At 40.0% G+C, this 16,823-nt stretch overlaps 1 protein-coding gene across 3 annotated transcripts in view; it reads right to left on the reverse strand.

Annotated features, from left to right (window-relative positions):
- The window catches only part of oca2 (oculocutaneous albinism II), a 370,587-nt gene extending 359,163 nt beyond the window's left edge, over nt 1–11,424 (reverse strand). For all 3 annotated transcript variants that reach the window (XR_014536975.1, XM_083562919.1, XM_083562918.1), the window contains exons 1-3: nt 11,109–11,424; nt 5,999–6,208; nt 358–444 (exon numbers count right to left, since the gene is read on the reverse strand). Coding sequence is in view for 2 of the 3 variants with exons in the window: in XM_083562919.1 (XP_083419045.1) it covers nt 358–444; nt 5,999–6,207 (296 nt within the window). In the remaining variant the exon portion in view is untranslated. The remainder of the gene's footprint in view (nt 1–357; nt 445–5,998; nt 6,209–11,108) is intronic.
- Between the last annotated feature and the right edge of the window lie 5,399 nt (nt 11,425–16,823).

Raw genomic sequence — 16,823 nt, forward strand, 5'->3', positions numbered from 1 at the left:
AGGTGTCCAATAGTGAACAGTTGATAACCTTAACATTGATTGAACTACAGTATAATGAATAGACATTTTGGTGTCAACCAGATGAGGTTCCTTTAAGATTGGGTTCCTCCTACTGTTCGCCACTGAAATATTCATTAGGGATAAACTTATAGTAAGATTTTATAGCCATAATCTATTTCTTTCTGTAAAGCTGCTGGTGAAAAGTAGCAGCTAACACTTCAGGGTTATATCTAGCAGAGTTCTGCTGCATGGTCTCCTGGGGGAACCCTTAATGTTTTTACACAGAACCCGGCAACAGCAGGTTTCTCTGCCAGAAAAAGTCCTAAGGCAGTGTTTTAGGATGCAATGAACACTTACTCGTCCTCCTGAGTGATACGCAGCAGTGGTGATCTCTCCGTGTGGCTTGGCTTTCCTTTCAAGAGGTTCACCATGCTGAAGTTTCTCCTGATACAAACAATCAAAACCATACAAGAATTGTGGTTGTTATAGCTGTCTTCCCATCTCATGACTCTAAAAATGTCCAACCTACAGTAATTCTCAACTTTTCCACTACAACATTGTTCTGATTTAATAAAACGTTATTGCGTAGGTGATTCAAAGTTTACATCCCCTAAAAACAGAATGAGGTGGAGTATAAAACACTCAGTGTCAAGCCTCTTCTTCTTCTTCTTCATCCGGCTGCTTGTATTAAGGGTCTCCACAGCGGATCATCCGTCTCCACACCCCCCTGTCCTCTACATCTGCCTCTTTCAAACCAACTACCTGCATGTCTTACTCTTACTGACTTTAATTCCTCTTCTCTCCAGCACGTACCTCCACCTCTCCAGGCTCTTCTCCACCTTCTCCCTACTCTCACCACAAACCACATCATCCGCAAACATCATAGTCCATGGAGACTCTTGTCTGACCTCGTCCTTCAACCTGTCCATCACCGCTGAAAACAGAAACAGGCTCAGAGTCGAGCCTTGATGCAGTCCAACCTCCACCTTAAACCAGTCTGTCGTTCCTACTGCACACTTCTCTGCTGTCACACTGTCCTCATACATGTCCTGCACCACCCTCACATACTTCTTTGACACACCAGACTTCCTCATACAATACCACAACTCCTCTCTCCACCCTTTCATACGCTTTCTCTAAATCCACAAACACACAATGCAACTCCTTTTGTCAGAAAGTCATGAAAGTGAATGAAAGTCAGTGGGAGTAAGACAGAGTACATGTGTGTGAATGAGAGGGAGGACAGTGGAGGGGTGCGGGTACAGGGAGAAGAGGTGGAGAAGGTGGAGGAGTTCAGGTACCTGGGGTCAACAGTGTAAAGTAATGGAGAGTGTGTTAGAGAAGTGAAGAAAAGAGTGCAGGCAGGGTGGAGTTGGTGGAGAAGAGTGATAGCAGGAGTGATTTGTGAAAGAAGAGTATCTGTGAGAGTGAAAGGGAAAGTTTATAGGACTGTGGTGAGACCTAAAATGTTGTATGGATTAGAGACCGTGGCACTGAGTAAAAGACAGGAGGTGGAGCTGGAGGTAGCAGAGCTGAAGATGTTGTATGGTTTAGAGACAGTGGCATTGAGTAAAAGACAGGAGGTGGAGCTGGAGGTAGCAGAGCTGAAGATGTTGAGGTTTTTTGTTGGGAGTGACGACGATGGACAGGTATAAAAATGATTTTATTAGAGGTTCAGCATGTAGGACGTTTTGGAGACAAGGTGAGGGAGGTGTGATTGAGATGGTTTGGACATGTGCAGAGGAGGGACATGGGGTATATCAGTAGAAGAATGCTGAGGATGGAGCCACCAGGAAGGAGGAAAAGAGGAAGATCAAGGAGGAGGTTTATGGATTTGGTGAAGGAAGACATGCAGGTATTTGGGTTGAAAGAGGCAGATGTAGAGGACAGGGGGGTATGGAGATGGATGATCTGCTGTGGAGACCCCTAATGGGAGCAGCCAAAGGAAGACTAAGAAGATTTCTCAAATATCTGGTTTTCCCTTGAATCATTAAACTCTGCCTGTCCATCAAAGTTTGATCGACAGCTCTAGCTCCTAAAACTAAGCTAAGGATCATTAGATGTGTGTTTGTCATTCCACCACAGCATCAGCTGCATCTCACGTCCCACATCTCACCATCCTCTTGACATTTCAGCCTTGTTTGGAGGACTCTGGGAATAAATTTGATGAGATGCTGACTAATACCACACAATAATAACCACCTGCTCCATCCTGATGTCTCTGTTAAAAACACAGAGCCGTGAGCCAAAGTTTGCACCCCCTTCAGGTTTACCTACAAATACATAATCCCATATTACAAAATCTGTTACGAGACAGTGAGAATCGGGAAAAGAGCTCTCACATGGCTGAGAGTGAAATGTCTGACCTTTTCACAAAGCTGAGGAAAGAGTTTGAGGAGAACTTTATCGACGCTGAAAACTAATTTAGTATTTGGAAAATAGAGAAACATGGAAACAAAGGAAACCCAGTAGTGTGCACGAAAATATTTTTAATAAGGTTTCATAAATCCACATCCAAGCAAATACATTCAGAGTAAAATGCATTTATTTATTGAATTAATATTTGATATTGTATTTTAACCCAGCCATTAGTGTTACACAAGTAACACAGTGTTGCACTCTTAGTGCAGGTCTCAGGCTCAGATAAATGTGGAGTGTTGTGTTATGAAGGACATCCAGCGTAAATCATGTGCTAAATCAAATATACGGATCACGAATCAGAATTTCATACCGGATCTGTCGAGGCCCGGGTTACCAACGACCGCCACAGGTATCATTAACAACAGGGTACCGGTGGAAATTGGGCTACTGTTGGCTGAAGGAGGAGAAGGAGAGGAGGAAGACGTCTACAGAGACAGCAGGGAAAGAAGAAGTGGAGGTTCGGGTTGGTACTTTAAATGTTGGTACTATGACGGGTAAAGGGAGAGAGGGAGCTGATATGATGAAGAGGAAAAAGGTAGAGATGTTGTGTGTTCAGAAGATCAAGTGGAAAGGGAGTAAGAGCAGGAACATTGGAGGTGTTTAAACTGTTCTATCATGGTGTGGATGGAAATAGAAATGGTGTAGGGGTGATTCTGAAGGAAGAGTACAGTAAGAGTGTAGTGGAGGTGAAGAGAGTTTCTGATAGGGTGATGAACGTGAAGCTGAAAGTGTAAGGCGTGATGATAAAGGTCATCAGTGCTTATGCTCCACAAGTGGGTTGTGAGATGGAGGAGAAGGAAAGATTTTGGAGTGGTAGATGGTGTACCTAGGAATAAATGATTGGTGATTGGGGCAGATTTTAATTGGCATGTAGGTGAAGGGAACAGATGTGATGAGGAGGTGATGGTAGGTGTGGCCTTAAGGAGAGGAATGTGGAAGGGCAGATGGTGGTAGATTTTGCTAAAAGGATGGAAATGGCAGTGGTGAACACGTATTTTAAGAAGAAGGAGGATCATAGGGTGACGTATAAGAGTGTAGAAATGTGCACACAGGTGGACTATGTTCTATGCAGGAGATGCAACCTGAAGAAGATTGGAGACTGTAAGGTGTTGGCAGGGGACAGTGTAGCTAGACAGCATCGGATGGTGGTCTGTAGGATGGTTTTGGAGGCGAAGAAGAAGAGGAGGAGAGTGAGGACTGAACGAAGAATAAGATGGTGGAAACTGAAGGAGGAAGAGTGTAGTGTGAGGTTCAGGGAAAAGGTCTGACAGGAGCTCGGTGGTGGTGAAGAGGTGCTGGATAATTGGGGAACTACTGCAGGAGTGATAAGGGAGGCAGCTAGAAAGGTACTTGGCGATTGGCCAGGCAGAGGAACCAAGCTGGGAAAGATGTGCTGCAAGCTAGCGCAATAAAGGATGGAGATGGAAATGTGTTGACTAGTGAGGAAAGTGTGTTGAGAAGGTGGAGGGAGTATTTTGAGCATCTGATGAATGAGGAAAATGAGAAAGAGAAGGTTGGATGATGTGGAGATGGTGAAGCAGGAAGTGGATAGGATTAGTAAGGAGGAAGTGAGAGCAACGATTAAGAGGATGAAGAGTGGAAAGTTGGTAGGACCAGATGACATACCAGTAGAAGCGTGGAGATGTTTAGGAAAGATGCAGTGGAGTTTTTAACAAGATTGTCTAACAGGATTTTGGAAGGTGAGAAGATGCCTGAGGAATGGAGAAGAAGTGTGCTGGTACTGATCTTTAAGAATAAGGGAGATGTGCAGACCTGCAGTAACTACAGGGGAATAAAGTTGATCAGTCACACCATAAAGATATGGAATAGCGTAGTGGAAGCCAGGCTGAGAGAGAGGTGACCATCTGTGAGCAACAGTATGGTTTCATGCCGAGGAAGAGCACCACAGACGCCTTATTTGCTTTGAGAATGTTGATGGAGAAGTATAGAGAAGGTCAGAAGGAAGGTCAGAGAAGTATGTGAGGGTGGTGCAGGACATGTATGAGGACAGTATGACAGCAGTGAAGTGTGCAGTAGGAACAACAGACTGGTTTAAGCTGGAGGTGGAACTGCATTAAGGATCGGCTCTGAGCCCTTTCCTGTTTGCAGTGGTGATGGACAGGTTGACGGACGAGGTCAGACAGGAGTCTCAATGGATTATGATGTTTGTGTATGATATTGTGATTTGTAGTGAGAGTAGGGAGCAGGTGGAGAAGAGCCTGGAGAGGTGGAGGTACACGCTGGAGAGAAGGAGAATGAAAGTCAGTAGGAGTAAGACAGAGTACATGTGTGTGAATGAGAGGGAGGGCAGTGGAGGGGTGCGGTTGCAGAGAGAAGAGGTGCAGAAGGTGGAGAAGTTCAGGTACCTGGGGTCAACAGTGCAGAGTAATGGAGAGTGTGTTAGAGAAGTGAAGAGGAAGATTTTATATTATATTTCATGAATTAATTAATTGAATATTACCTAAATATGTTATATTGTATTTCAACAGTTTATTTCTATTTATTTCTATTTATTAAGAAAATCTACGTTCAATAAGGATGAGTTGGGAATTTTTCACGTCCAAAAAAAAAATATTTTTGTGAAAGAGATGGAAAGAGGATGAAGGTGAGAAAAAAAGAAGAAAGAAAAAAAGAAAGAGTTTGAAAGCACATGACCGCTGAAATCCCACACACACTCATAGAGATTTTACAGTCACTTTCTCCTGAGATCACCTCACAGCTGCACCTAAGCTTCTAAGAGTGTTACACAAACTTCCAATGGAGCTCTTACACACACATCTCACACACACACACACACACACACGCATTCATATACATTCACACCATCATACAGATATATACACACACCCAAACACTAAAATACATACACAGATTCACATGTACTTACTGTACACATCTGGGGTTGTTTGGGGCAGGATGAGGCAGCATAGGGCAGCAGGGGCCGAATATGGTGGTATATCCAAGGATGAGGCAGTATGGAGCAGGGTGAAGTGGTGTGGGGCAGGGAGAGAAGGCTGGGACTGTATGGAGCAGTATACTACAGGGTAAAGTGGTGTGAGGCACTATTGGGCAACATGGGGCAGTATGGGGCAGAGTATTTAGTGTTTTATTTCCCTTATTCTGCAGCGATTCACACTTACCCTCTTAAACCTTCCCCTGATCTCACTCATCTCTCACTGCATCATGTGTCACACAAGTGACTAATCCCCAGAGCATCCCAGCCACAGGCATAGGATTAACACACACACACACACACACACACACACACACACACACACACACACACACACACACACACACACACACACACACAAGACTTTCTATGATACCCCTCAAGCAATGTGGCATTTGAGCTCCAAGCAGATTAGCTGTGATTAGCCATGTCACGTCCCACAAAGCAACACGTGAAGGTCTGAACTCAACACAATCATTAACACACAGAGTACAGAGTTCATTATTATTGGCACCCTTTTTGCCTTTGTTTGGTGGAAACAACACTGGATTATTAGAAATATAACTCTCTCTTTTTCTATCTCTCTCTCTCTAAAATATTGGCACCCCCAGCAGATGCTCCTACCTGTTATCCTGGTGCTCGGTGTAGATGATGTGGTGTCCCGGTGGCACTGCGGCGGCCTGCAGCAGCTTCTGCGTCTCGGTTCTTTTGGAAAATCCCTCTAAGAGACGCAGCTCATCAAAGTTTTCGGCCACAGCCTCTGACTTCTGATGTCCCTGAGCTCCCGTCTGAGAAATCTCCATCTCCAAATTGTTCTTATTCTCCAGATACATCCTGACAAATAATTAAAAAAAAGGGTTAAAAAAGTGAGATGTATCAGTTATAATGAATAAACAGTGCATTTATTGGCAAATCGCTGGAGAAAAAGTGTATCCTTGTTTTCACAGAGCAGAAATTGTTATAAGGTTGATGGTGAGATGTTTGCTGAGTCACTGTAGGTTTCCTTTGTTGCCTCAGCTGTCTAACATGAATCCCAGGCCAGGAGGACAGAACCATCCCAAATAAGAAGCAAAACCTGCATCAAGACTTTGTATAGATTTACCACCTTTCCCTTCCTCTACTTCAGACTCTTTCAGGTCTTTAATGTACTCAATTAAGTTAAATTGTTAGCTAATAATTAATAATTAACTAATAATTAAATCATGTTGAATTTAAACAAACTGGATCAAACTGCACCGAACTAAACTATAGCTGTATCTTCAGCATTCTGGTCCTGAGCCCAATGTAGCAGATTGTTAAAATTAATTACAGTCAAAATCCATCCTCAAAGTTCTTGAGTTTCTCATTGACCTTCAGGTAAAAGTAAACTGTGCATTAATTAATTCTCCACATATCTCATATTGTTTGAAAGCTTAGTTAGAACACAGAGGTTTAAGGGCCTTGCTCAAGGGCCCCATGAGTGGCAGCTTGGTGTTACTGGGCTTTGAACCCTCGAACATCTGATCAATAATCTTGAGCCTTAACCACTGAGCTTCCATATCCTTAGGCTGTGCATACAATCCCATTTTCCCCTTCAAATCAAGCCAAGTGGTATCTGTGTTGGACCTCCAATCGGAAGGTCATGGGTTCAAATCCCAGCACCACCTAGATTCCACTGCTGGGTCCTTGAGCAAGGCCCTTAACCCTCAATCCCTCAGCAGTAAAACTGAGACTAGTGAAGCTTCCTCTGGATATGAATGTAAACTGAATTGTTAAAAAAAAAATTGATGTATTTGAAATTGAGGTAAATTGAAGAACTGAATTCAATCGAATCATGTTCTCACACACACACACACACACACACACACACACACACACACACACACACACACACACACACACTCATGTGTATGAACAAGTCCCCGAGTGTATGAACTCCAGCTTAGAGATTAATCTTCACATGTAAAGGAAACAATGCCTGAGTTCAGACTTCATGTGAACCACATTCCTTGGAGCTACATGTTACACATAATAGCATCATTAGCACTGATCTCATGAGGGTTATTGATCTCATGAGGGTAAAAGAAATGTGCCCCTGGCAAGAACACCATTACATAGTCATTACAATCAGTCTTTACTGTATTTATTTGACTGATTATTCCAAAATGATGTATTGTACAGTTTGCTAGTTTGGTAATAACTACTGGATTTAATTACTGCGATAATTAGCAATAGCAAAAATGGCAGTTTAGTAACAGCTAGAAAGTCCTGATCGCTCTGTGTGTGTGTGTGTGTGTGTGTGTGTGTGTGTGTGTGTGTGTGCATTAAGTTAACTAGCTAAGCTAATGTGTCCAAACTATTCCAAATTCCAAAGGTTAGTCATGATGTCACATGACCAGCTAATCAAACAGTTCACAATAGAGTACAGCAACCACAAGTCTATTCCCTATCTTCATTCATGTTCCTGAAAAAGTTCCTGGGTTCCTCAGAATGCTTTTGTTTGGAGTTGGACCCAATCATCAATTTTCAAAAATGGATCTAAGATGTCTAGGTTTCAAAAAAAAAAAAAAAAAAAGTTTCTTATATTGTTATGTTATAAAACACATTTAAAATATTGGGATCTGAAAAAGGTTCCTGCACTATTAATATAATAAACACAATAAAATGTATTGACTTGTAGAAAAGGTTCCTGTAGTAATAATGTGGTGAAACAAATCCAATCCAAGTCATATGCTTTTTGAACTTTTGCCGCCTGGACGACGTTACAGAGCTCCAAACACCAAGACATCGAGGTGCAAGAGAAGTTTCTTCTCAACCTCATGAACACTGAAATAATCTCCCCATTGTTCAATAAAAAATTAAATATATGTGCGATACTACTTTTTACTAAACTAAAGCTGTACTTTTCTCTGCAATATCTCTCTTTTTCTTTATAAAAATGTGCAATAACTTTTTCTTTTTTTTCTCATTTTACTTTTTGAAAAAAAGCGAACTGGAAGCTTCGGTCACTAAAACTATTTCCTTGGAAGTGCAAACATACTTTAAATAAAAGTATGTGCATATCTAATCTAATTAAAGTGAAGCATATCTAAAGTTATTGAGTTCTAAAGTTTATGGCTGGAAACGTTACTGCACTTGAAGTTCTTCTGTAAAATGACCTAAAATTGAGATCCTGAAAAACTCCCTGTAGTGGAAATAACCATCAATCATCAAATTCTTAAATCTTTTTTACAAGGTTTACTTGAAAATGCTCTCAAACATCATCAGGTTCTGAAAAAGTTCCTGCAGTCGATAAAAAGTCACTGTGATAAAAATACTTCTAAGGTTTCTTGGTTCCTGGAAATGTTCCTGATGTTCAGAGATTCATGAAATGCTCCTGTGCTAAAAATGCATATAAAGTTTTTGAATTTCCTGACAAGGTTCTTGCTGTGAAAATGCAGGTTCATGTGTAAAATCAGGGGTTGCTATAAAGGTTCCTGCAGTGGATGTGAGTGTGAAGTGTGTGAGTTACTGAAAAGGTTCTTGTATTTTATATATCATATCAAAACTAAACAAATTGAATTATATAAAATCAAAAGTAATTTAATTAAACAAAACTTGGTTTAGTTAAAATAATCTGTCCTAATCTGAAGTGAACTGAATTGTATTTACACTGCATTGAACACTATCTCCCCCTGCTGGAGTGGAAGAAACATTACTGTTCAGGTCACACTCTAAAAGCTTTTGTTTCCTTGTAGTCATATCCTACCATGTTTTTCTCTCTCTGTCTCACACACACACACACACACACACACACACACACACACACACACAAACAACAAAAATGGAGCTAGAGTTGTCTTATTATCTATATCCAATCACTTGGAAATGCTTGTGTACTCCAGAGACTCTAATCTTTTATGAAACGTCCCCAGCAGCGTTCAGGCCTCACTATGAGCCACATCTGGAAAAGGAACCGAAACTGAGAGTGGGATCAAAATCAACTTCAACAACACACACAACCAGCCGAAATGTTCTGATAAAAATGGAAATAACTAGAAAACATAGTTTTATGACTTACACTGTTTAATAGGAAAAAACTTTTTTACTGTGAAAATCCTCTCAAAGTTTATTATTGTCTGCATTTCTCGGTTCCAAATAAGGTTCCTGCAGTGAACATTTCCTTAAATAGCTAGGGAACCTAAGATTTCCCTTCTGATGCAGTTCCTTCTACGTACAACTAGAAAAGGTTCCTGCAGAGGGAATGCCCCTTTCAAAAACTCATCCAAAGTGTACCTAAAGTTCATGGTTGTCTGAAAAGGTTCCTGCAATGAAAATATATTTTTTCCATCGTTTCTAAAAATGGTTTGCAGTCCAAAATTCTTCTAAAGCTCCTGGATTTCCAAAAGCTAAGAAGAATCAAAAATGTATTTAAATAATTTTTGATGGGACGCAACTAAACTTCCCGAATGGGTTCATACAATAGAAATATCTCTAAAGTTGCCTAAACCTAAAAGAGTTTTCTCTTAGAGAATCAAAATCTAAAAGATAAATATAAAAATAAATAAATAAATTAATTAATTAATTAATTAATTAAATAAATAAATAAATAAGGCTTTTATTTTGAAAAATGTGTTCAAATTTTCTATGTTCCTGAGAAGCTGATTGTCATAAAAACACCCCAAAATTTCTTCATTTTCTGAATTTCTGGGGTTCTTGGAAGGTTCCTTAAAACATTAAAAAGCTCATTTTAAACAAATAATTATTTCTTCAAAAAGATATAAAAAGTTCCTGAACACATGAAAAGTTTCTCCTGGTGCAACTGCATCTAAACTTTCCAGCGGTGCTCGTAGTGGAAATGCTCTTAAAGTTCCTGAACACGTGAGAAGTTCTTTGCTGAACTGTGTGTGAGATTTGGAGGTATCTGAAAGGGGTATTTTATTGACAACATGCCTAAAAATTCAGGAGAGTTCAGGAAACCATGAAAAGTTTCTTCTATAGGAACTAGACATGAACATGAAACAGGTTCCCTCAGTGGAAATCCGCTGAATATTGCTGTGAATGCATGAGAAGTTATTTGCATTGGAACTGAAAATTAACATGAAGTGTTCGAGTTCCGGAAAAGATTCCTGCTTCTGGCACCAAAAAGCCTCTGAAGATCAAATCTATAAGCACAGGAGCTCCTGAAGTTCCTCTTACCTCTAATATCACTCATGATTTTGGACACAATCCTGATGCTATTACACACAGACATACAAACACACACACACACACACACACACACACACACACACACACACACACACACACATATACAAAAACGTGCATTTATTATGTATCATGAATGAAACCGAATCAAATCCCCCATTTTAAACATACAGCTATATTTATAAATGTGGGGTGTACTAACTTTTAAAACTTTTTTATAATTATGTTCATATGATTCATCGTCATTTATTTGAATAAAATTTCTATTTTCTGAACAAACAAAAATAATAATCAGTCAATCAGTCTATAATACAGTCATTGATCAGTTTTGCAGTTTGGTTCAGGGGAATTTATGATAAGTTGAAATAAACAATAAATAAAATCAAATAAAAAGAAAATAAATGTATCAGACAAATAAAGATGCATTTTGTAGTAAAAAAAAAACAAAAAAAAAACATTCACACATTTTTTATGTTGAAACTGTTCGACAAGTTTCAACGTGGATTACAAACCAAGGAACTTTTGAAGAACCTGTTCAAAGTGCAATAGAAACAGAAGAATTGTTTACCTTGAAATGTAAAAATAACCTGGTGTACTTGAAGGATGATGATGATGATGGATTAAATGAAACTCTTCATTGAAAGGAAAAATAGCTAAATGAGTCAGAGCTGTGAGGATCTCCACACTGAAACAGTGACCAAGATTTTCCTGAGCTGTGGAGGTTGAGAAGGAGGAGGAGGAGGAAAAAGAGGGATCAAGAGGAATGAAGAGAAGGAGGAACGTGGGAGGTGATAAAGGTGCTGAAGACCAAAAGGGTGAAGTTTCATCTGGAGAAAGAAAGTAAGAACAGAAGAAAGAGGGAGGAACCAGAGCAGAACTGATCACTGCAGAGATGGAGGATGGTCCATAGGAGGGACGAAGTTCTCTTTATAAGGACCTGCTGAATATCACACGAGGTCCTCATTAAGATTTAAATACACTATCAAAATGAAGAATCAGTCCACAATTAAAAGAAGTGAATAAACATTCATTCTTGACAAGCTTTACATTCTACACACACACACACACACACACACACACACACACACACACACACACACACACACACAGAGATATTATAACCTGTGAAAGTATTAAAGGATTAAAGGAGCTGTTAAACACTGAGGACCGATTCAACACACACAACTTATTATTATATTATTTTTTATTTGAATATGCCTGAAAGATGTTACAAAATGTTTTGCATTATTTTCAACACTGTAAGCTACGAAAGAACACATTAAATTCTGTAGTAAATAAAAACATGTTAAATAACCCAGAATATGGCTCTATTTAGCTTCGATGCTGCTCAGCGACCTCATGCCATTCTCACATCAGACCTACTTTTATAACCATAAAGACTGTATAAGACTGTAGAAAGAACATTTACTTATAATCTTATACTCCAGTGCTCATGTTAGTTCTCACTCTCCAGTGTTCTGTAGTGTTTTAAAGACTATAATCACACTCTTGATGTCACCCAAATGAGGATGGGTTCCCTTTTGAGTCTGGTTCCTCTCAAGGTTTCTTCATTACATCTAAGGGAGTTTTTCTTTGCCACAGTCGCCACGGCTGCTCATCAGGGATAAACACACACTTCTGTAAAGCTGCTTTGAGACAATGTCTGTTGTGAAAAGCGCAATAGAAATAAAATTGACTTGACTTGACTCCTTAATGTGCTTTAATTGTGCAGATGAAAGTGTGAGTACAGAGTCAACAGCTCTATTAGTGCTGCTACAACTACTGTACAAATCCATATTATGGCAAGAAACACTCAGTGAAGGGAAGAGAAAAGATCCATCATACTTCCAGAAGTGAAAGTCAGTCAATGCAAAACATCTCAAGAGCTTAAAATGTATCTTTAAGAGCAGTCTCTAAAAACATCAAACTTAATGATGAAACAGGATCTCCTAAGGACCATCATAGAAAAGAAAGACCAGGAGCTACCTCTGCTGCAGAGGATACGTTTATTAGAATTAACAGATTTCAAAACCACGATTTACATTAATGTTTCTCAGAGTTCAAGAAGCAGATATATTACAGTCAGGCCTTTATGATCAAATTGCAGCAAAGGAACTATTACTTTAGAACAATAAGCAGAAGAGACTCGCTTGGGTCAAGATTTTTTTGTTCTAAGCATCGTATCTTTGTTAGATGTTCCCACTGTAAAGCATGGAGGAGGTGATGTGATGATGTGGAGGTGCTTTGCTGTTGACTGTGTTGATGATTAAGTCAAAATTGAGGACCAACATGGCTAGCACAGCATTTTGCAGAGACATGCCGTTCCATCTGATTTCCACTCAGTGTGTCCATCATATGTTTTCCAGCAAGACCATGACCACAAACACACATCTCGACTATGTAACAATAATTATGTAACAATAATTAGTTTATAAAGGAGAGTGATATAGAGATACAGCAGATGAGCTCCACAATCACCCGATTGAGATAGTGAGATGGTTTGGGATGAGTTGGATCAAAGAGAGCTTTGTTATTTCTTTGTTTCTTTTGATATGCACCTTGTGTACTTTCCTGTTTTGTTTTAAATAATTGCGTTATTTACATTTACATATTTGTTATTAAAATTAAGTTTTTGTTTCTCAATTGATAAAAGTAATTAACAAGGAAGGAGAAGCAGTAAACAAGCACTTAACACCACTGGGAACCACTTAAGTTTGTTGGAGAACCATCCAGGTGACTACCTCATGAGGTTTAGTGAGAGAATACCAAGAGTATGCAAAGCTGTTACCAAAGCAAAAGGTGGTGACTTTGAAAAATCAATTATATACAGTATCTCAAAAGTAAGTGCACCCCTCACATTTCAGCGATTATTTCTTAAGGGACAAAACTATAGTAATGAAACTTGGATATATTTTGGAGGAGTCAATATGCAGCTGTGTAGCAGTACAGATTTACTGTCCTCTTAAATAAATAAACATACATACATTATTGTCTAAATAACTGGCCTCAAAAGTAAGTAAACCCATGTAACAGCTGTACGTGGTGTAACGATACAAAGCCACACGTCCTTTTCATCATGTCCATGTTTTTGTCTGCTTGGCAGAACCATACAGATGTGTGTATCTTATATTAGAGCAGTTAAAAGTCGGTGCTTTGAGTCCAATTCTCTTATAATGACCACTGGATGTTCAACATGGTAAAGACTCTCTGAGGATTTGAGAATTAGAATTGTTGCTCTTCACAAAGATGCCAAGGCTGTAAGAAGATCAGTATCACCCTAAACCTGAGTTACAGTACAGTGGTTATGGTCATACAGAGGTTTTCCAAGACGGGTTCCACTCGGAACAGACCTCGCAAGGGTCCATCAAAGAGTCCTGAAACAGCACATTTTGGGAACATGGATTCCAACAAGTACTGTGACATTCTGAACAGAACATTATGCCCTTCTTTCAGAAACTGGGCCAAACGGCAGTTTTCCAACACAATAACGACCCCAAACCCACCCCAGGATAACACTTGCCCTGCTGAGGAAGCTGAAGCTAATGGAGTGGCCAAGTATGTCTCCAGACCTGACAACTATTGAGCACCTGTGTGGATCCTCAAGCGGAAGGTGGAGAAGCACCAGGTGTCTAACATTCAGCAGCTCTGTGATGTCATTATGGAGGAGTGGAAAAGGATCCCAGCAACAACCTGTGCAGTTTTGGTGAATTCCACACCCAGGAGGATTAAAGCAGTGCTGGATAACGATGGAATTCACACACACTATTCACACATGGACACAGTTTTTACAGGAGAAGAGGTAAGTATACATCAGGGCTCTTATGTTTAGAACATCGTTACTGAGCTTTTTAAAGGAGACTTGTCTTTTTTAATCCTTAGACATTAGTTTGGTGTGCTCTGTTGAAGTAAGAGTAAACATCATGGTGAGATCGAGAGAACTGTCTGAGGCCTTCAGAAAGAAGTTTATAGCAGCTTCTGGTAAGGGATTTAAAAAAGATCTGAAAATAATTTTAAATCAACCATTTCACTCTCTGGAAAATAGTCTGCAAGTGGAGGACATTCGAAACAACTGCCAACATGTCCAGGTCTAGCCGTCCAAGCAACCCTGAGAGCAGAACAAACATTATTTGGACACCGGAACAGAGGACATGGCGTAAACCAAATACAGCATTTCGGTAAAAGAACCTCATACCAACTGTAAAACATGGAGGTGGAAGTGTCCTGGTTTGGAGATGCTTTGCTGCAGCAGGACCTGTGCAGTTTACCACCATACAGTAGAATCCACCAGGAATTCAAACGTGTATCAGAAGGTGCTTGGAGAACATGTTAAACCATCTGTAAAAAATAAATAAAGCTGAAGCAGAACTGGACCCTGCAACATGTCAATGACCCAAAACATACCAGTAAATCCTCCAAGGACTAACTGAAAACTAAGGAATGAAGAGTCAAAGCTCAGATATTAATCCCACTGAGATGCTGTGGGGTGAGTTGTAACGTGCTGTACATGTAAGAAACCCCTCAAACATCTCACAGATAAAATAATTCTGCGTTGAGGAGTAAAGCAAAATTTCATTAGACTGAAGTCAGAGACTGAAGTTATTTCAGCCAAAGGGGGTAACACTGTCTATTAGGGGGTAGGGTGTACTAACTTTTTCCTTAGTTACAATACACATCTTTATTGATATCCTTTGTTTAATGAGTAAAACAATGTACATGTTTGTTGATTACCTGCATTTTAATCACTTTTGTTTCTAGAGAAAAATAAAAACAAGATATCGATATGTAAATATTTCTCAATTAAGAGCTGAATATTTAATGGGGTTTCCTAATTTTTTCACATGACTGTGTGTGCATACACACACACACACACACACACACACACACACACACACACACACACACACACACACACACACACAGAGGAATGTATAGTGAATTCATTCTCACTTATTGAAGCTGTTGATCTGCTCTATAGTCACAACACTGCAGTTTATCAGCTTTGAGGTGAAAAAAAGAAAATCAGCGACTAAGAAAATTGAAGCATATAGATTCCTGAATAAAGTGATGAACTGACAGATAATCTACAAAGCTGGTGATTAAGAGAGTCACAGGGTCTATGTCGAGACGTCTCTGACCACGGCCATCACGTCACTAAAGCGCACACACACACACACGCACACACACAGCCCCCCAGGCTCACTGCGTCACATGGAGAACTGCTTCAGTGGATGACATTCTCCTTGAGGACGTCCTCCACTCACAGCTGTCCACTGAAACGCTGCTCCAGCTCGGGGGAACAACGTGAGCAGAAACCAGAGAAAGGAAATCAGTGTGTGACTGAGGCCCGACCTGAAATTATTCACATGTCTTTTTTCTCTGTTTCGTGAGATGTTATTTAATTGGGTCAGTGACGGAGACGTAACGCTGAAATGAACGTGTGATAAATAAGATGAGAAAAAATGAACTCATTTTATTTAGATGGGGTGCCAATTTTTTACAGCACAAAAAAGACAGATGTTTATTTATTTATTTTTTTTTATAAAGAAGGTGCCAATATTCACCTAAAACATAAACCAATCACAAATAGTTGTGATTACAGAATGAGTTTATAAATGAATGAATGAGAATACATTTGTGAGTAAGTAACAGTAAATAAATAAAAGGTGAATGAGTGAATGGGAGAAAGAGTGAGTTAATGAATGAATAAATGAGTGGGTGAGTAGGTGAGTGAGTAGGTGAGTGATTGAATGGGTGATTGAATAGGTAAATGAGTGAGTAAATAGGTGGATGAGTGAGTGAGTGAGTGAGTGAGTGAGTGAGTGAGTGAGTGAGTGAGTGGATGAGTGAATAAGTGGATTATGAGTGAGTGAGTGAGTGAGTGAGTGAGTGAGTGAGTGGATGCGTGAGTGAGTGAGTGAGTGAGTGAGTGAGTGAGTGAGTGAGTGAGTGAGTAAGTGGATGAGTGAGTGAGTGGATGAGTGAGTGAGTGGATGAGTGAGTGAGTGGATGAGTGAGTGAGTGGGTGAGTGAGAGGGTGAGTGAGTGAATAAGTGAGTCAGTGGATGAGTGAGTGAGTGAGTGAGTGAGTGAGTGAGTGAGTGAGTGAGTGAGTGAGTGAGTGAGTGAGTAAATGAGTGGATTAGTGAGTGGATGAGTGAGTGGGTGAGTGGATGTCTGATTGGGTGAGTGTGTAAATGAGTGAGTGAGTGAGTGAGTGAGTGAGTGAGTGAGTGAGTAAGTGAGAGAGTGAGAGTGAGTGAGTGGGTGAGTGAGTGAGTAGATG

Source organism: Silurus aristotelis, assembly GCF_946808225.1.
Source record: "Silurus aristotelis genome assembly, chromosome: 2".
Lineage (NCBI taxonomy): Eukaryota > Metazoa > Chordata > Actinopteri > Siluriformes > Siluridae > Silurus > Silurus aristotelis.